The sequence below is a fragment of the Delphinapterus leucas genome, chromosome 20 (assembly GCF_059928025.1).
Source record: "Delphinapterus leucas isolate spDelLeu-1000000601 "Yukka" chromosome 20, BTC_Dleu_Yukka2, whole genome shotgun sequence".
Lineage (NCBI taxonomy): Eukaryota > Metazoa > Chordata > Mammalia > Artiodactyla > Monodontidae > Delphinapterus > Delphinapterus leucas.
Window position 1 is genome coordinate 17,528,590 of NC_143148.1, and position 20,672 is coordinate 17,549,261.

The following is a 20,672-nucleotide window of genomic DNA, read 5'->3' on the forward strand; positions in this document are numbered from 1 at the left end:
CACCCGGCAGCTAAGCACCTTCCAGGACAGTGAGGCCCACATGGTCAGCCCAGCTGGAGATGGAAGGTGGGACGGGAGAGAAGGCAGACTAGAGGCTGTGTCTGAAGTCACTTTGATGAATTCCATTCCTGGGCTGGGCTTCCACTGGGCTCCTCCACCAGGACGTGGGAAAGTAGGGGAGGCAAGGGGATGGAGAACCAAGAGAGTGAGTGATGGTGCTGCAGTCATCTGAGCCAAGGAAGCCTCTCTGTGAGGCAAGAGAAGTGTCAGGGGCCAGTTCAGCAGCTCTGGGCAGTGCCGGCCAGGGTGAGCGCATCCAAACTGCCCTCCCTTCTGGTACTCTTCCATGATCGGCGCTCCTGAGGCTGCACACCCACTACCTGGGCAGGGAGGTGGGGGCTTCCCCAGATGTCTGGGACAGTGAGAGAGGCTGAGCTCTGAGCGAGCAGGGGACAGAGGAAGCAGGGAAGCAAGCTCCAGCCCTCTGCAGTGCCAGACCACTTTCCATTTGTCTATCTCTGTGCTGCTACAGCTGGTGCCCCTATAACCCACAGAACCTAAGTTTGTAACTCGGGAGGAAAGGGTTGTGAAGTGAAGCCAGCAGGACAACAAAGGAGGCTTTGCTTGAGAGGGAGGCACCTTCAAGTGAGGCCCCCAGGGCCTGGGGAAGTGACTCACAGGGCCCCGGGGATGGACCCACCCATGAGGGCTCTGTGGGACTGAGAATGCAGCCCAGCTGCCCACGGGGTGGGGAAAGGGTTGTCAGTCTCCTGCTTTAGTTGGGTAGACCTCACCCAGTGCGCCCCCTACTGCCCTCCCTCAGGATCTGGTGTGCATCCAGACTGGGGGTTTGGGGGCGGCCCTGTGCTCACTGGGCACTGCCAGGCCGGGCTGTTGCCACTGCTTCGGCTTCTGCCGCCTTGCTTGCAGGCACGGTCCCCTCTGCCTAAGCTTCACTCCCATTGGCCCAGCAGGGACCTGGGCTCCCCAACTCTCAGCAGAGCCATACTGCTGCCCTGCCGGAGCGAGGCCATCAGTGCCACCAAAGGTGGCACTGTTAGCGTTTGGCTCCGTCCCAGGATCCCTGGATGCCTGTGATGAGAACTTGGAGAGCCCTGGCAGCGCCCCTCGGGCAGTTGCATAACCTCCCCCAGTTATGCTCCTTATACTGTGTGGCAACCGGGCGAGAATTCCAGGACCTTGTACATACTCGTACAAATCTGCCTTCACGCTGTTTGGCTGCAGGGAGAGGCGTGTCTCTGTGGGCCCCGGGAAATGGGGGTGTGTTCGCGTCCAAGGGGGCGTGGCCCGCGTCCGGAGTGGGAGCAGCCGCCTCGCCCAGTTGGTGCAGGCTGTTTGCCCCAAACCGCAGCTTCCGCGGGAGCCCTGGACCGGGTCCAGGACGCAGAGGAGGAAGCTCTGGTGACAGTCCAGACATGGGCTTTGAACAGCAGCCTTGGCCCGCCCCACCACCACCACCACAACCCCGAGCAGCTCAAGCCCGTGGCAGGTGGCGCACCTCCCGCCCCGTCCAGCCAGGGATGTGGGGACCCCTGTTTTCCTAGGGGCAGGGCCGGCATCCTCCCAGGGGCTTGGCTTGGGCGTCCCAGCGCTTCCCTGGCTCCGGCCCTGCTCTTTTAAGGCTGTATCGCAGTTTGTGATGTCTGTGTGAGGAGGTCCTGGGAGTCAAGGCCTGGATGACCCAGCTGTTGTCATCCTAGAGCCATGACTCAGTCTTGTAAGAGTGCTGTCCAGCTCGGCAGCGAGGCCCAGAGATGGCTGTCAGGATTGGCTGTTCTGTGTAATGGAAACAAAGAGGAGAATCCAAATGCAACTGACCTCCAGCCATCTCCTTTGTATTCCCCCTTGGGAGTGTGCCTGCCTCTGTCCCTGCATCTCTCATTAGAATTTCAGAGAAGCCTTGTTCACTATGGAGGTGCCAGTCATTGAGGCCGGAGAGGTTGCTGGCTCTACTTGCGAGTCAAGGGATTTGTGGGTCATCTATATTCGATGTTACGACAAACTTGAAAACTGTACTATGGAAAGTTCTTTTCCAGATAACTTTACAGGACCTCAAGTAAACAGTTCTTGTGGATAAACAGACGTCTTCTCTTAGCCCTGTGGGCTGTCTTGTCCTCCAAGTACCTGCAGTGGCTGGTACATGCTGGCTGCCAAACAATCAATGGCACAGGTGGCCAGGAAGATAAAGATCTTTGCAGTAAGCAGGACCCTCTTGCTGACCGAGGTCCAAAGCCTCTGCAGCCACGTTAGCCCCCTGTTCAAGTCAAAGTTACATGACCCCAAAATAGCACAAATACTGTCCAAGACATCCTTCCACTGGGGGTAAGAGGGTGAGATTGGAAACACAGGGGGCCTCCTCCCTGTGAATAAACAACTACCAACAGGCAGCAACGCCTGGATACATATCCCAGGATTGGCCCCCACTCTGCCTGAGGCTCTGAGGTTTGAAGAGCTCCCCACGGGTCAAGCAGGTGTCTTGTTTTTCCAGCTCTGGGGCTTGGGAGAAGAGAGCTGCCATCTGGTGTTCCCAAACAAGATCAACCAGGGGCAGGGGGTGAGGTTGGGGGGCTTCCCAGGGGCTGGGCTCTCCTTCCACTAACAGCTCTCAGAGCCATGCCCCTGGACTTACCGAGCACTTGAGGGCAGGGACTGAGGCAGGGGCTGTGAGATCCTTTTCTGACCCTCAACCCTCCCTGGGGTTGGGTTCCATTTGGGTCACTCTGATTCTTCTGAGAGAATGTCACTGCTAGTCTGGCTCCTGGCAGGAAGCTGCCCTTAGCTGCCAACCATACTCTTTTCTTTCTCTTGGTCCACAAAGGGCTACCTCATGAGCCTCAATCTTCAGGTAGGGCAAGGCTTCTCTCTACATGGAGCCGCCTCCTTTGGGTGGCATGGGGGTGAGCAGAAAGATGGTCAGCCACGTCTCATCACATCTGAGCCAAGGCCAGCGTTATGTGGCTGTCTTTGTGCTAAACATTTGCCCACCCACCTTAAAGTCAACAGAAGTCGAGACCATCAAACTGTGACATCACAGTTCTTACAACATCCCTCATCAGCCCAGATACCAGGCTCAAGGGCAGCATCTGTGCTCTCTAGCCAAGAGCTGGCCCTCCAGCTCTGTCTAGAACTCCCCATTGGCTTGAACCAAGTGCCCTGCCTCGAAATGAAAATCCTCTGGCAGCCCCTGCATTTGAATGTTCCGTCTTGTCATCCACTTAGGAGGAACTCCAGTCTTGTGGGTGCTGCAGGGCCACTGCAGCTGTCGTCCTGTCTCTGGGGAGTCAGGAGGGTGGACAGGGCCTGATGGGATGGGGCCATCTTGGCAGGTAGCATTCTCCAGAGAACACAGGTCTGCCTCCTGGATGGGAAAAAGGGTCATCTCCAACCCCGTGCTCTAATTAGGCTCTGCTGGACTCAACCAAATTGGTCTTCCCTTGGTCAGGGGCTCAGTGGAGCCATTTCTCACATCCATGCTTCTCTGCCCCTTTGTCAAATGTGTTAGTGGTTTGGTTTACATATACACGTGTACAAAATGAATATAGCGCAAAAGGGCCCAACCCTCCACGGCAACTCCTCACCTAGATCAGGAAGGTTCAGTATCTGGGACTAGGGCTACTCAAGGTGCTTATTCAGTGGTCAAGCCAAGTCCCAAGTGTGGGGAGCAGTGGCTTAAGAGTCACTCAAGCCAGAGCGCCTTCTTGTGGCTGCCTCAGTAGATTAGAAACGAAGTGCTAGAGCTGGGTGTATAATTCGTAAAATATCCTTTATTTATTCTATGGAACACAGTCAAGTGGTAGCTTTAAATTTAAAAAAAAAAAAGCTTTTTAAAAGATATTAGTGTCGTGACCTGACTTTGAGCTCCGTGTCATTAGGACAGTGGCCAAAGCCACCTGCTGTAGCTTTGCAGAGTTCCTGCACGGGCAGAGGTCTGGTGGGGAACAGGGAAGTGTTGGCACAGCTATCTGTCCAGTTGCTTATAATCAAGAATAATTTATGAAGAGCAGAAGTAACACTTATATCGCTGGCAACTGATCAAGAGATTACTTACAATATAGTATATTCATTCCAGGAAGCATAAAGACGTTTGTACTTATTGTTTATAGAGACTATCTTAGAATTTTTGCGTCACTTTGGGAACATGGTACTTCTCTACAAATTTAGAAACTCCCTAAATCATACTTCCTGGTTTGTCTTAATTAGTAAGGAGATAAGAGTAACATTCAGTAAGGTAGTTACTCTTTTTTTTTTTTTAGCACAATGGTTTAATCAAAATGATAGTTTGCTTGAAAATGTTAGGGAATCTCCACCGACCGGCAACCATGCTGGTTATCATACTCTAAAAATCCATAAACACACGCGGCACTGAGCTGTTTCCACAAGACTTCCTTTCTAATAAACACAACACTTTCTCCTCCTCTCAGATGTGAACCTCAGATGCCAAAATGCCCGTGTGCCAACTGTAGGCATGTTGCTGAGCAAAGGAGAAGGTTGGCAAGTCTGTCCAGCAAATTCGATTGTACAGTGGGATGGCGACTGCTTTGCGGCCTCAGACAGCACATGGCTGTGGCCCGTCCCCCAGGCAGGGAGAGGCTGGTGGCCCTTACTGGCATGGGAAAGGGTCCTGGTCAGTTAGAACATAAGGACTTTGAGGAGAAATACAAAAAGGCTCATTAAAATTGGAGGCCTGCGTTAAGTACATTCAAACTCCTCGGAAAGAGACGCCTCGAGGTCCTGTGCAGAGCTAGGGTGACCTGTCCTCATGCGAAGGGCTGAGGGTTCCCTGGCTGGCCTGAGCCATGCATGGACCGCCTGCCACCTTCTCCTACTGCTCTGCGGCGCTCTAAAGAGGACGTCAACCTCAACCAAAACCCAGAGGGAGGGAAAAATCACAAACATTGAAGACTGGGTTCAAAAGCCCCTGGACACTTTGGGTCTGCCTTTCCCCAGCCTGCATCTGGTTAGGGGCTGTGAATCAGAATTCCGAATCTGCGCTGCCCAGGGGGGACAGGCACAGCAGTGAGGAAACACCCACATGCAATAAACAACAGCAAGCTCAGGACCCTTGTCCCTGCCCCTCCCCCAGTTACCGCTGCTGGCTCTTCCTCATCTGAACTGAAGGAACCCAGGGAGGAATCCCATCCCCAAACCTCCCTGCACAGCACGGAATGCTGGAATCTGCCTGCCGCTTCTGCACAGGATGGAGCCTCAGTCTTTCGCTTTATAGCATCATTTATGGCATGAACTAGGAACATAATGTGTTTACACAAACACGCGACAATTGTCCATCAGCATCTTTACAATATTAAAGGAGTCATATACAAGTCTACAGGCATCGTACAAGGGGCAGTGCTGGCCAGGACGCCCCGCCCACCCAGCAGTTCTCTGCGGTCTCTCCAACCTGGGAAAGAGCCATCTCGGGAGGGGAGGGGAACTGTGTGTGACAAGGCAGGCGGTATCCATCTTTGGGCCTGTCATCTGAGAGGCAGCAGGTCTGTGAGGACCCCTCAGAGGCAGTCCTCGTTGGAATCCGGGGCCAAGAACCCAAGGTATGACTCTGTCCGGGTCTTACTGGCAAGCTAGTGTAACAGTCTAATTAAAATTCAGTGTGCATAAGAGTGTGGGAAAATCAGAGTGGGGGACGGCTTCCTGAGCTGGGGACCCAGAGGATGCTGCTGACAGATGGGCCCCTTCACCGTGGGGCCCATTCCTGAGGTAAGGATGTGGTGTGGCCCCGTGGCTGGTCCTGATGGGGGGATGACTTCTCTGGGAGCCCAGGTGTGCGCGCGCACAGACAGGAATCGAAGGCCCTGGGCATTAGTTGGTCAGGTGGCTCTCAAGTGTGGCCTGTGCCCCAGGTGGCAGCAAAGGTAGGGTCTCAAGTGGCTCCAAAGCTATCCATCCCCCACGCCTGTACCACCCTCCTCCCAGCAGCCCCACCCCGTGGGAGCCCAGTTTCAGCCCCTGTGGCACTGCCATCCCTGCATCTGCTCCTAGAGCAGGAACCAGAAGTTTCCAAGCCCTGCTCTGCGGGCACCTGGGCCCGAGTGTCCGGCAGCTCTTCCACCCCCCATGCAGACATGCTGCGCGTCCGACTGAGCTGAGCACAAGATAAAGAAGCATTGGTCCTTGTCGGCCTCTCTGACTTGTGCACTTACAGTTACTTCCGTCTTAAATACTGTAGAAAAATAAGCCACCTCTGACGCAAGGAGACCCACTGGAGTCTGCCGTGTGGTGAAGGATGGACAGCTCCTCGGCGTGCACTGGGGAGGCCTCTGCTGACCCTGCCTTGGCACATGTGGAGCCTCGAGGACCGGACTGGGAGCTGAGGGGCCCAGACAACTGGTGGCCGAGTTCTCCCACCTCGGCATCTTTGGGTCACATCAACAGTCCTTCAGTGGACATGCCTCCAGCATCCCACATTCTGTTGCCATGACACATGGGGCCTTGGGGCTCTCTGGGCAGGCTTTGGACCCTCCAGCCCCACCCTCAGTCTCATGGCCACCGCTAAGCAGGCATAGGCAGAACTCCCCAGCACTGTTTCCTGGTCCCTGGGGTGTCCCCAGGGCCCAAAGGCCTCAGGTGGGCACTGAGGCAGGGCCTAGTCCAGGGGCTCCTGCTTTATTCGGACAGCAGTGGGCGTGGGCTGCGGTCGCCGTTCCTCCCGGCAAAGCACATATTCACTGAACTGGGACGAGTCCACGCCACCCCCGCAGGACGCAGCCATGCTGAAACCCCTCTGGAACAGCCTCTCCAGGACCTGTCGGGGAAGAAACAGGGGTCAGTCCCGCCCAGCTGTAAGAGTCTGCCTGCCCTGCCTGGTGGGCAAATGGGCACTAGCCCAGGGCAAGCTACCTTCTCCTGTTAAGACATGTCTTGCTTGCTGACAGAAGTCCCTACAGAACATCCAGCGGGGCAGCCACAGAAGGGACAGGGGCGGCCAGGCCCCAGGGCCCCTCAAACAGCCAAACCTGGATGGGCGAGCACCCTGCTGCCCTCAGGGGTCCACAACCTTGATTGGGCCCCTCTCTCTCCAGACACATGGTCCCAGGTCCCCCTCCCTCACTGAGGCCCCAGTAATAGAGACCCTGCCCCCAGCCTCTGGGCAGCCACCTGCTTCCCTGAGCTGCGAGTCCCAGATGGTTTGATGCCTGGGGGCCCATCAGCTCAAGGGAGCTTGGGGTGGAGAGGAGGCGTCCTCCTGATGTTTGAGTCTCTGCAGGTCTCCGTGTCCACGTGGACGGGCTTGCGCCTCTGTGAGGGCAGGGCCTGGTCACTGTGTCTGACACCCGGGTCCTGCACCTAGCAAGTTCTGACGGACAGCTTGTGGAATTCCCCCCACAAAGTCCACTCTGCCCCAAGCCTGAAATAGGAGTCTGCTCTTGGGTCTGGAAGAGCTGATGGAAAATAGGCCTCCACTCCATGTGGGGCTTCCCAGCTCTTAGACCTATCTGGGGAAAGCCAGTCCAAACACGCACTGGGCGGTTGTTTGGGTGCTGGTGGCCCCGGGCAGCATGACGAGTAGGGGGGCTCCAGGCCGCCGCCACTCTCAGCCTGTGACCTGCTGCTCCCACTGCGTGGGTTTAATTTGAGTCCAAAGTCAGACTCTGGGTGTCAAATGAAGCACACTTTGTTGAAAATACTCTAGGCCATTTTTATAGAACATCCTTTCGGGAAAGGAAAAAAAAAAAGCATAGATCAATTTTTTTAAGTCCATCCCCCAGGCGCCATCATTTAATTATGAGCGGGACATAAATTATGCATCGACACATTGTTGCCTTTTCTGTAAGATGGCACGGAGGGCCTCGCCATTGCCGGTTCCGAGCCTCCCTCCATCTCCCTCTGCCGCCGGAGGGCGTCGGCGAGGCACGGGGGAGGCGGCGGCCGGCCAGCCCTCACCTGCACCGAGTTGAGCCGGCAGTAGCCGTTGAGCGGGAAGCGGATGACGTGCGTGGGGTCCTGGTTCCAGCCGGCGTTGACCGAGTTGCACATGACGTCCCCGGTCTCGGGGAAGACCTCCTCGATGAGAGCCTTCTCGCCGCTGAGCGCGATCCGCTCACCCAGGTCCGGCGTGACCCGCACCACCAGGCAGTCGCAGGCCCGGCTGCGGCGCCGCTGCGCCTGCTCCTGCTGCCAGCGCTCCAGCTCGCGCACCATGGGCTGCAGCTGGTAGTAGCGCGCCTCCTCGTACAGCAGGCTGAAGTCCTGTGGGCACGCGCACACGGCTGGGGGTGGTGGGGATCTGCCGGGCCGGCTCCAGGGGGCCCCCCTCTCACACCCCGCACCCCCAGGGCACAGTGTGGTCTGGGATGGTTTGTCCCCATTGTAGGGATGGGGAAAACGAGTCTCGGCTGAATGTGTGCCCCCCAAAAAAGGTGTTGCCTCCATCCAGGCGGCGGCTGGTGTGCACCTGTCCCAAGACCCCATGAGCTCTTCCATCTGGCCCCAGGCACTGGGGGTGGCTTCATCCCCCTGAAGCAGAGAGAAGCCTCTGGATAGACCCGGAGGCTAGGTTAGAGGAGCCAGAGGCTGTGCGGATGCCTGGAAACCTACTGATTTGTCAGCAAGGCACGGGGCAGCCCCGTCCTCACCTGCCCTGGAGGAGCTCACTGCGGGGCAGGGAGGCGAAACAGACCTGTCTGGGTTGGATTTTCGGCATCATTATCTACCAGACCTTCTCTGAGCCTCAGTTTCCTCATCTATAAAATGGATGTAAACACCCAGCTCAAAGACGGGGTGAAGCTTAAAGGACAAGATCGGCCCCTGCCCTTGCAGGCAGTGTGAGGAGGTGTCTGGGGGACACCCACCTCTCACCAGCAGCCCATTCCCAGGCTGGCGGGCTCGCACCAACCACCCCTCAGGCCCTGATGATCAGGCCACTGCCCCGGTCAAACACATGTCCACCCACACCCACCCCAGCCCTGAGTAGCGGAGGACCCATGACCACACCACTCAGCTCAAGTCCGGCTGGTAGGCCTGAGGACCCCTGGGGGGAGTCAAGGAAGCCCAACCCCCAAAGCCGGGCCCACCCCACTGTCCCTAAGTCCGTTCCTCCTGCTGACTGACCCCAGCTTTCGGAGTCACCCCAGGGGAAGCCTCCCCAGGCCTGTTATCAGTCAAGAACCCATCCTGTGGAGCTAGAGACTGTCTTACAGAGTGAAGTAAGTCAGAGAGAGAAAAACAAATATCGTATATTAACACATGTGTGTGGAACCTAGAAAAATGGTACAGATGAACCGGTCTGCAGGGCAGAAATAGAGACACAGATGTAGAGAACAAACGTATGGACACTGGGGGGGGAAAGTGGTGGGGGGTAGGATGGTGGTGGGATGAATTGGGAAATTGGGATTGACATGTGTACACTAATATGTATAAAACAGGTAACTAATAAGAACTGCTGTATAAAAAATAAATAAAATAAAATTCAAACATTTAAAAGAACCCATCCTGTCCCTCCACAGGGGTTCCTCAGGGCACCATGCCGGGCCTCTGCTCTCATCCATGCAAGGTTTGAAATGATGTCTGCAAACCAACAACCCCACTTCCTTCCTCATAGCCCAGAACATCTCCCCCGGATGCCCCACCAGCTCTTCCACACAGGAGTGCGGTGCCACTCCCCCACAGCCTGTTCTACCCTGGGCCTCCACACAGCCACTCAGGACTCAAGCTGCAGGCCAGAGGCACCCTCGAGAGCCCCCGACCCTCACCATCCACACCCGTGGCTCCTGCATCTTTTTCCTAAGTGTGAATCTAATCTACCAACTCTGTTCCACCTTCACTGCCTCTACCCTCCTGCTCCCCTGCGTATCCTTTTCCACACAACATATCTGACGGTCATGCCCCTACTCACAACCCTTCCACTGCATTCAGGGTAAAAAGCCAAACGCTGAGCCGGCCACCAAGGTCCTGACACCAAGCAGCAGCCTTCCTTCCTGCTCTTTCCTTCCCAGTTCATATGGTCCCAGGCTGCCACCCATCCAGCTCCTTGCCCTCCCCACCAAGGCCCTCACACCTGTCTGCCCCTGTTCCTCCACCATCACCCAGAGAAACAGCCCTGCCTCCAAACCCACCCGGGCCCGCTTTCCGCGTGGTTCACTCTCACAATGCTCTCTGCTTCTCTGAAGTGTTTGCCCCTGTGGAATTCAAGTGTTTTTTGGTTCATCGTCTGTCTTCCCACTAGACCGTAACCACTATGGGGACAGGACCCACGTCTGCCTTGTCTTTCACTGCATTTTCAGCCGGAGTTCGGCTGTTGGCACCCAGGAATTGAACTGAATGAGGGATGAAACAGCCCCAGGGCCACTGGGTCCTCTGGGTGCCGGCAGGAAGAAAGAAAGGAAGGACATTTGCTGGTTGGAGCTGGGGTAGCCCAGGCATGGGCTTCCTGCCTCCGGGATCCCCGTGCCGTGAGGGGCCCAGCACCGGAGGCAGGACTCTCAGAACCAGGTCGGCTGCCGCAGACAGGCTCGCCCGGAGACCTGGGGGCAACCTTTTGTTTAAGGGTGTTTGGACTGGATCAGTTTTCCCCCTGCCAAGTGCCTACGAGGAACAGATCTGGGAACCTCTAACTCCTGTAACTCCGGCACACGACAGTCGTTCAACACGACAAACATGAAACCGGGGTAAGCGCCACTGCCGCTGCTTAATTGTTGTTACACACTGATAAATAAGCTAAAAATGTGAGAAAACAAAATTAGTTTAGGAAAACTGATTTAGCCCTCGGCTTCATCGTTTAAGTTTTTATGGTTGCCGTGACAACTGTGGGTCCATTTATGAAGTCACAGCCTACCCTGTGGAATGCCACCGCACAGGCAGTGTGCCGTGCAGCTGCCATTTGCGGACTTACCTTGAAGTCATCTGGGAGCAGCAGTTTCGACGTCCGCAGGAAGCTCAGGACATAGCGGAAAATCTCCCCATCCCGGTCGATGAAATAATGTTGCTTCAAACTGTCCAGGACGATGGGCTCGGTGCCATTGAAGAGGCGGCTTATTCTGGGAGAGATGGGGGCGGAGATGTGGGAGGGAAGGGCGGGTCCACCTGCCCCACCCCGACTCCTTAGAGCTCGCCCTGCTGGAGGGGCGAGGGGCCTTACATGGTGACTCTGGGCTCCGCCAGGACTGAGAAGGATGTCTGCACACGCCAGCGGCAGCCGGGACACCAGCGCGGCAACCAGCACACGCACACGCCCCGCCTACACTCACAAGCCACAGCCAGAGAGAGGCACACCCAGCTCTGTACACCCGCCTGCCCGCTGACACAGGTCACAGGCCTGGAAAACTACAGCGAGACACAGACACATCCACCCCGTCCCACGCACACAAACCCTTGCCGGACAGAACTGCCCAGAAAACCCCCACTGACCACCAGACACGCCAGCTCACGGCCGCCTGCCCAGTGAACACATGGAAACCAGCTGCCACGCTCCCGGGTCACACACATCCACCTCGCCCAACCTGCGTGAACGAGCAGCGGACAGGACACACCCGGGCAGCAGGCACGGCGTCACATGGTCCCCTCGCTCACAACACACAAATCACAGGCAGACCCAGACACATCCCGGTGAGGGACACACCAGGCAGCACGGGTCCACCAGAGACATAGCTACGTACGCTCAACAAACTCACTGACGAACCACCCACAGCCCTGCGCTCAGGGAACCCCAGGGGAGAACAGAGGCAGGCACCGGGGACAGCACGTGTTTGTGCAGCTACAGTGCACGCACGTACACACACACACACACACACGCACACACCCACACACACCCCAGTGTGGATGCACACAGAACAGTGCACACACGTGCTCCAATGCATGCATGTGTGCTACAGCGTGTGCACACTGGGGAGGGGACCGCGAGGGGAGGCCAGGTCCCAGCACCCCACCTTCTGAAGGGCAGTGGCTCTGATAGAAGCACAGGACCTGCAGGAGGCTCTCGGGGCGCCCTGATGCCTGGCCCTCTCCACTCCAGGGAGGAGAAACCAGGCCTCCCCACTTCCCAGGGCGGCAGGCTCTGGTTTGGCTAACTTCCTCTGCAGACCCCAGGCCCCGGTGGGGAGAGTTAGGATACCCCGAAGAGGGGTGGGGACAGCCAAGAGCTTGACTCGGGAACCGCAGGGAGGTCGGCGGCGTCTCCCCAGGGGCAGCATCTCCAGACATCCTTCGGCAGACAGGCAGGGCCACATACACGTCCCCAGCTGGACCCTGCACAGCCCGGGAGAAGGGTGGCCCCGACCTGGGCCCCAGGCCTTCCAGCCCAACCTGTACAAGCCGAGGCTTAGCACCCTCACTCTCTACCTGCACCAGCAAGACCTCCCAGGAAGGCTCCCCTCTCCCTCAGCAGCCCCCTCCGCAGGCCCTGCCCCACTCCTGCCACTGTGTGCCAGGGCAATGAGCTGGGGGGTCACGGCACCCAAAGCTCTCTCGGGGCCACTCTGGTGGCCTGGTACACTTCAGGCATTGGCCAGGAGGGTCTGCCCGGGGTAGAGTGACTAACCTGTTGTCACTCTGGGGACATGGCCCAGCGGGGCCATATAAAGGGCAAGGCTGCCTCGTAGAAGGGCATGAGCAGGCCAGGGCCCACGGGGAGGTGTGGGGAGGCCCGAGCCTGTGGAGCCAGCGCTGCGGTCACCCAGATACAACTCATCTCAGAGCTCCAAAGGCCAAGGAGCCCTATCAACCCCCAGGCCTGATGACAATGATACTGGAGAACACAGCCCCGCTGCAAAGCTCTGTGGGCTCCAAGGCCTATTCCAGGCCTCAAACTCCCCAAGACCTAACCTCAGCAGAGCTTGGGCATCCAGATATCAGAATAAGGGCCACCCAGCAGCCCTGGAGACAGACAGGCCTGAGCGAGGCGCCAGGTGCCACGGGCAATCGTCCGCAGACTGCGGAGGGACCCCCCATGGCACCAGCAGGAAGAAGTGAGAGCCATTTCCACAGGTGAGCCAGCAAGTGCGAAGCCTCAGCCTCCCTGCAGAATTTTCTCCACCCTCCCTGGCTGAGCTCAAGCTCTGTGTGCAGCAAGCCGTGTTCCACGGCTGTTTGTGTTGCAAACCCTCCTGACATCAGGCTGTGAAGCTCCAGACCTGTTGGTCTAGAGGACTCCCAATCCACCACATCCAGGGCTTCCTGGGTTCTAGGTTGTCTTATGGGTCCAAGGCTGGAAGGCTCTCAATCTGCCTTATTTCAGGACTGGCTGGTTCTAGGTCTTTCCAGGTCCGGTGTCTCTTCACAGACTAAGGCCTTTCATGCCCTCAGGGTCTGAAGCTATCAAGGACATGAGCAGCTTGAGGGAAGGTTAGTCACTTCAAAGGGCGCTCCCCGACGCGCGCGCGCGCGCGCGCGTGCGTGCGTGCGTGCGTGCGTGTGTGTGTGTGTGTGTGTGTGTTCTTAAGAGTCCATTGCCACCGCAGGCCATTCTGAGGGAGGCTGCAGGTTCGGGGTACCAACTTCAGAAGTCTTCCACAGAATAAGCTGGCCAGTTCTGACCCCAGCTGATAGGGGTTGTTTTCTTTTTCTTCTCTTTCTTCCTTTTTTTTTTTTTTTTAAGCCTCGGCTCCAATTTCCTGCATGTTTCAGTGGCAGGTTTTATTAGTTCTAAAGTTCCTGGACATCTTAATTTGTTGCTTCCCACAGCGAGGATGAACGCAAGCGTGGGGCTGCCGTGGCAGGAGCTAAACGATGTTCCAGCAAGTGCGCTGGCAGACACAGGGGTCCACTCCCAGCCCCGGGCAGCTGGGCAGGGCCGGCTCTGGGCGAGGACCCGTTGGCACTCCCTGCCTTGCCAAGAACCAGAAGCCCAGGCACAGCTCTGTGGGCACCGGGACCTGAGGGGCTGGGGGGGCTCCCGGCATTGCCCAGGGTGGGACTTTGCTGACATCCAGAACCCCCTCCACCCCCGGTGACCTTAACACAATTCTCCATCTCCAGGCGACTTATACATCGGTGACCCTGGATGAGGGATTGATCTTTGTTTCCAGAATTAGTGAAAAACAGTTTTTTAATTTTAATAATTTACTCAAAGAAGGATGAGAGAGATCTGAGGGGCTCTGGCCAGCAGAGCTGCCCAACCCACTTCTCAGGCCTGGCCTGACCCACTGTCCTGACTGTCCTACAGGTCACACCGCCCTCCCCTGGCCTCTAGGCCAAAGCTTCAGGCCTGAGGAGCAGCTCTCCTGTGAGCCGGAAGCCATCCAGGCAGAACAACAGATTCATCCTGAGGCCCAGCCCCAGGAAAAAATGCAGACCGCCACCCCCTCTGGGCACATCCTGCTGGCCCGAGGGTCCCACAGGTCACGGGCCAGCAAGATGGCCCACCCCACGTCAGAGCAGGACAATGGGTGAGGATGGGCTGTGGGTCTGGGAGGGGAGGACCACCCCCTGCCCGCCCTGTTCCAGGCAGCAGCCTGGAGACAGAATGAGGAGGCCGTTCCCCGCAGGCCTGGGCCATGATTACTCCAGAAAGGCAAGTGTCTGATTTCAGGGAACACTCTTCAGAGACGTTGTGGGCAAGGGTTTTATGAATTTCACCCGCAAACGTCGTCAACCGATTAAGGGATGATCTATCTCAAACAAGGCGCGAACGCCGCGGAAGGCTAAATTGAAATTAAATAAGTAGAATCCATCTCCCATCCCCGACAGGGCTCTGCCAGAGAGTGCCAGGCCGACACGGCTGACGTGGCCTCCTGGATGCTGCCCCCTCCGAGACCCCCAGGTCACAGGTGCCCCAGGCCTAGCCTCTGTCTGCTGAGGGAGTGAAGCTCCAACCGTCACCTGCACCCGGTTCCCCAAATTCTGAACGACACACTGCATCCACCTCCAGCACTCCCCCCTGGAGGGCGCCACCCTGGCCTCCAACGAGCTCCCAAAGCCGCCACTTCCACACGCTATGAATCCTCCGTGCTCTGAGCAGCCACACCGGCGACGAGGCAGCCTGATCAGAAAGCTTCCCGGAGCCGATCCCCCTCGGTGTCTGGGGGATTAATTAACTCCTCTTTTTATTTTAAATGTCTAAAACAGAGGTGATGCCCTGCAGCCGTGGCCCTCCCGCCGCCAGCCCTCAGTGCACCAGGAGCATGCGGCATCATCTCCAGGAGATGCTCAGAGACCCGTCCCACCTCTGGCCAGCCCTGCTGTTATAGGCGGAAACCAGGTCTGCCCCTAGGAGAGAAATGCCTGAGAGGCAAGAGCAGGAGAGTCAGCAGTGCCCGGCGCCTCCCACAGATGAGTCCAGGAGTCAGGAGCACTGGGGAGCTGGGCAGAGTGTAAAGCTCCCTGTAGGGAGGGTCCTGGTCAGAGATGCTTTGCCCGCTGATGGCGGTATGTGGCTCATGCTTATCCACAGCTGTGGATACTCCCGGACATCATGGAATTCCTAGCCAGTCACTGCAACCCCCCCAAATCCAAGGGAGCCTGCTGCTAGCCCTTAGGGTCCAGCAGTGGCCACCCAAACAGGCAAAGATGACAAATTGCAGCTGCCCCTCACCCTTCCCCTTATGCTCTATCCCAAGGGTTAGACTCGGAAATAGGATGAACTATTTCTCCCCAGCATGACCCCAAGAAGTACACAGCATTGCTCACGAATAGTCCCCTGCAAAGGCCAGGCTTGAGTCTCACTCAAGAGTAACCTGAAGGAACATGAGATTCCCCAGCCAGCTGCTGGCCAGCTGCAGGTGGGGCTGGCTCTGAAAAGTGGCCTCTGCCAGTGAGTCAGGAACTCCCCCTAACACTACCAATGCCACCAGCTCAGGGTCACAAGTCCCTGTGCAAAGCAGCCATTGACAGGGGCACTCAGCTTCCTGAACCCTAGCTCCCCAGGTCTAGGAGCAGGGGGGCCTTGGAGAGCCCTGCATGTTGGCTGGTAGCAGGCTACAGATGCTGCCTGTCACCACTGCACGCCCCTGTGCCATGAGGGGCTCGGCTCTTACCTGGAGTCAGGGTACTTGGTGAGCGTGGCCAGGCTGCTGGTGTACATGTGGCCGCCCACGTCGATGTGCACAGGCGCGTTGGACTTAGTGAGCTGGGCTGGCAGTGGGATGCCCTGGGCGGCCAGGGGAGACACAGGCGACCGGGTGAGAGACAACCGAGACATGCTTCCTCCCTCCTGGAGATGGAAACAAGGCACAAAACAAGGGTTTCTCCACGACGGAGCTATGCACTCCTTTTATTGCCAATGTGATCACAGATCTAATCAGATCACTTCTGCCTGTGCCTGACCACATATTCAGCTGACAAATTGTGGCCACAACTGTAATTAAGTGTATTTGCATCATTTTCTTCAAAGTACCAGAGGGAAAAAAGAAAGATGCTTATTAGCAATAAGAAATCAAGAAAAAAAATTTTTTTCAAGGTGTCAGCCTCCAGGGGCATAAAACAAACTGCAAAATTCTAATTAAAGGTCGTGGGCTTATGTGTTAGATGTGAAATATCCCCTGACAAACGAATCACCAATTTGTGAATTGGGATTCAGGGGTTTTTGCAAGTTTGTCTCAGTAACGAGACACCTCTAAATTAGGGACTTCCTCAGCACCTAAGGCATTGAGTTTTATACATGTAGTAAATTTCACATCAAATTAAGAGCATTTTTGTTTCAAAAAAAAATACATAATCGTACGGCCAGTCAACAGCCATCTCTTGAATGCCACAGCTATGGCTGCAGCTGCGAGGAAGGGCAGCCAGTGAGCTGGCGCTTGGGAAGATGGCAAAGAGGAGGACACCAGCCCTTGACCCAGCCCACCCTGCTGGCTCTCACCGCGGGGCCAGTGCTGCCGTGGGCGTGAAGCGAGGACCCGCTCGGCCGCTCCTTGCGGTGAGGCATCTAGGCTTCCATCACTGCCCAGAGTATCTGTGGGAAGCACCAACACAACCAGACAGGACTTACTCCTTAGTGGTCCTGGGCGCCGTGTCTCCCAGTCAAAGATGCTTACAATTGTCCTTTATGAACATGCGTCCCAGGACCCCATGCCCTACCACACTGCCCGCTACTATCCTGTCCCCACACCCCAAAGCAAGCCTCCGGGCCATAGGAGATTACTTACACACACACACACACACACACACACTCACACATGTGTTTTCAGGGCAGCTCCATGTCTGCTAATTCAGCTAATGACAGTACTGAAACATATGCTCACCATTATTGCCCCCAAAATGTTTCAGAACAAATCTGATTTTCTTGGTATTTTGGTTTTGAGACACGTTACCAAGCATGTCTCCTCTTACTTCAGAGAGAACCCTGGGAACCACAGCTCAGAGAGGATCCCCCCCACCCTCCATGGGCTGCGGAGCCCCAGGATCTCTTTGAACACCATCTCTGCAGTGTTAAGATGCAGTTTGCAACTGGCTGGACACAGAGAAGCCAGGGAAGAGCGAAAGTCACTTAGGAAGCCACCGCTCCCCCTGTGGCTCCTTAGAGAAGAAAACTTCTCTTTGTTTGCCCAGCCTGCACCTCTGCAGTTTCTCCCCAGACCCCGGGAATGGTCTTGTCTGTGCCTAATATATTCCAGATCCCTTTGGGATCACAGCCCCAAGGCATTAGAGAAAGCTGGCCAGAAGGAGACAGCAGCTCAGCTAATGAACACTCTCTCCTGCCTCTCCTCTCGGCCGCAACCACCTGAAATAAGCCTGTCCCACAGTCTCTAGAAGCTGTCTGAGATGCAGGCCCTATGCAGGAGAGCTGGAGGAGAGCAGGTTTAAGCAGACCCCTTCCACTGACCCGGGGCTGGGGGAGACGTGCACAGTGACTATCAACCCCCCCGCCCCCACTGGCTTCCATATACCTAAACCTGGACTTATCCGTTGCAGGTTTAACCCGAACCTCTCTCAAGGATTGACTTTGTGCCTTGAAATTCAACATCCAGTTTTAATACATGAACCAAGGTCCAATGAGAATCAAATCCTGCAAATTTAAGCCGGGCCACTCTCCCAGGATTTGTCCTGCCCTCAGTGTCCTGGCAAGTCCTCTGACAGGAAACCGGTGGGGGGTGGCTATTAGCAGACAGTCATGTTTAACTTCTAGCTGTCCAGGGTCTGCTGCTTTGGGCATTCCTGAGTTCCCGCAAGCTTCAAAAAGAAAACGAGGTCATTTATCTCAAGGAAGTTCTGAGAAACCAAAACATATCTCAGGAATGGGCTATCCTGCCCTGGGAGGCTCTGCTAGGGAGGAGTCAGAAGGAAAGCCACACTGAGGATAAACTGTGCTGGAAGGAATTCCGATGGAACGTCTATCAAAGCAGACTGCACAGTGCCGGCCCTACTGCCAGGACGCTACTCAGAAGTGACATTTAACACCAAGTACCCATCACAAAAGCTGCCCCATCCTGTTCTCACCCAGACTTTCCCATCGCAAGCACCACCTGATGTTCATGGCACACCAGAAACTCACCATTGGAAGCCCCAGGCTGTACGCCTTGCCGCGAACCTCCACTGCTCCCTCCGACAAACGCATCTGTGCTGGACAACGACCCTTTCCCCGAGACCACTGCCAAGGTCAGAAGCATAAAGTGGGTGCAGGAAGAGACACAAGTTCATTCCGCCAGCACCAGCACCAAACCCACGACCAGCCCCAGCTCGCCACGCCCCTCCCGAGGCTCAGCCAAACCGCCTGTTGCAGGGGCCTCGGCGGTAGTGTGCTGCACGGCCCGCGGGTTTCCAAACTGGCTGGGTACTGACCCACTTCTCCAAGCTGCGGCGGGAGCCCGGGGTCCCGCGCCCGCCCGCCACCGAGCCCCGCCCGCCCGAGCAGAGGGAAGCGAGCAGAATGCCACGCTCATTTACACACAAAATGATTTTGTGTCCCATTGTGCTCGCAGTTGTTCAGCTCTCCGGGGGTGATTAAACTGGCTGAGCTGCGGCAGCTTGAGACGATTTCACTAAATCGCTTCTTCATGAAGTCGCTTCTTTGCTAAGCTGTTATTTTAACCATAAAAGGTAAACAGAAGGCGGCTCGAGAACTCCCTTCAGGTCTGCGCCCAGGGCGCCAGCCCCGGGCAAGAGGGCCAGGGGCCTGCAGAATTGTCCAGGGGGCGGGCCGGAAGGGAGGCAGGCGGGCCACCTGGCGCGCGCCAGCCCGGCCAAGGAGCCCGCCGGCCGGTGTGAACTTCGTTCGGGGCGGCCGGAGCCGGCTGGGTGCAGGCCGGCGGCGCCGCGGGCGGCGGTGGCCGCGGCACCCAAAGCGCCTGGCAGGACCGCGAGGGTGTGCGGCACGGGCGGGGCGGAAGACAAAGTTAAATCAAGAGGCAGATACTTAGAGACCACAGATGGGAAGCTCGCCTAATTAAGAACGTAAAAGCGCTTTTGTTCTCAAAGTTTATTGTTGCCGGGATTTAAAAAAAAATTAATTGAAACTAATGCTGTTATTCACTCGTGCACTTAAATTCCTTCATGCACATTTGAGACGCAGAGTGAAAACTTGAAGCTGATCTTTCTGCAGCCGGAGGTGGGGGGCGCGGGAGGACTGAAACGCGCTCCAGCTACGGGGGAGGGGGGCTGTTTGAGAGTGTGCCGGTGCGCGCGTCCAGGTCAGGGGGTACCGGCGGGAATCGGGGATCCGGAGGCGGCGATCGCATCTCCGCGCGGCCCGCCTGGGGCTCCAGATCCCGCGCGCTTGGGACGACCACCAGACCGCCAGCCCCTCCCGCTCCGTTTCGGACTCGCGGGTGGGCGTCAGAGGACACACATCTGTCCCGCTGGAGACTTTTTCTCTCTCTGATTTGGACACCAAGCCGGGCCCAGTCAGCCGAAGCCCCGGCTGCGTGAGCCGGGTTCTGACCCCGGAAACACGCCGGCCCTGCAGGGCGCTCGGCCCGGCACTGAGGCCCGAGTGCCGGGACGTGAACACCCCCTCACCCCCACCTCCCCGTGCGGCAGGAAGCTCGGTGTCCGCCCGCGTGGGGAGGGTCCACCCGGGGCCAGGGCCGGCCCACGTGGGCAGTCCCCCCCTCCCGCACCAGGCCTTTGTGCTGGGTGCCCCCGTGCCGCCAGCCCCCGCCGCCCTGCACCGGGACAAAGCAGCCGCCCCTCCCACGTCCGAATCACGGCCGGGCGACTTTCTGGGTATCGCAGCCACTTTAGGGACAGGGGTGCGCGTCGCTGAGCGGTGGCCGCCCGCGCGAGGCTTACCTCGGAGCCGGAGCGGCGGATCGGACTCGGGCGCAGCCCCCGCCCCGCGCAGCCGCTGGTCTCGGGCGCCGGGCGCAGCCTCGCCGCCTCTGCTTGCTGCGCGGGTCGCTCCGGTCTCGTCCTGGAGTTACTTTCTCTCTCGCCCCCAACCCTCCCCCCACCCACCCCTCCCGCCCCGGCCCCCGCTTCGCGCGGCCCCTCGCGGCGCGGCGCGCCGGGGCCTCCCCTCCCCGCCCTCCCCTCGCCTCCTCCCCTCCTCGCGGCGGCCGCCGCCGCCTCCTCTTCGCGCCGCTCTCCGGCTGCCCTCCCGCCGCTCCCACCTCCTCTCCTCCCTCCTCTCTCTCCAGCGGCCTTCCCCGATTGCTGGCGAGAAAGCCAGCCCCCCACCTTAGCCCGTAGCCCGCGTCCCGTCGCGGCCGAGCCCGGACGCAAAGGGCAGCGATCCGGCTCCAAATTACCCAGCGCTGCGAGCGCGAGCGGGAGCGCGCGGCGACTCCTGGCTCGGGGCTCGGCTGCGCCGCGGGGCAGAGGATTAGAGT

The 20,672-nt window shown here is 57.6% G+C and overlaps 1 protein-coding gene across 2 annotated transcripts; it reads right to left on the bottom strand.

Moving 5' to 3' along the window:
* Positions 1-3,620: 3,620 nt before the first annotated feature.
* On the bottom strand, positions 3,621-20,282 carry KCTD15 (potassium channel tetramerization domain containing 15). 2 transcript variants are annotated; one of them, XM_022585812.3, is made up of 7 exons: positions 20,134-20,282; positions 18,398-18,493; positions 16,766-16,858; positions 15,942-16,117; positions 10,865-11,009; positions 7,918-8,223; positions 3,622-6,778 (listed from the first exon to the last, which is right to left on the bottom strand). In XM_022585812.3, the coding sequence occupies exons 3-7, from the start codon at positions 16,829-16,831 to the stop codon at positions 6,620-6,622; spliced, it is 852 nt and encodes a 283-aa protein (XP_022441520.1). In that variant the 5' UTR covers positions 16,832-16,858; positions 18,398-18,493; positions 20,134-20,282; the 3' UTR covers positions 3,622-6,619. The 2 variants fall into 2 exon arrangements, with proteins under 2 accessions (XP_089759068.1, XP_022441520.1); XM_089902942.1 differs by lacking the exon at positions 16,766-16,858 and having other exon boundaries at positions 3,621-6,778.
* Positions 20,283-20,672: the final 390 nt, after the last annotated feature.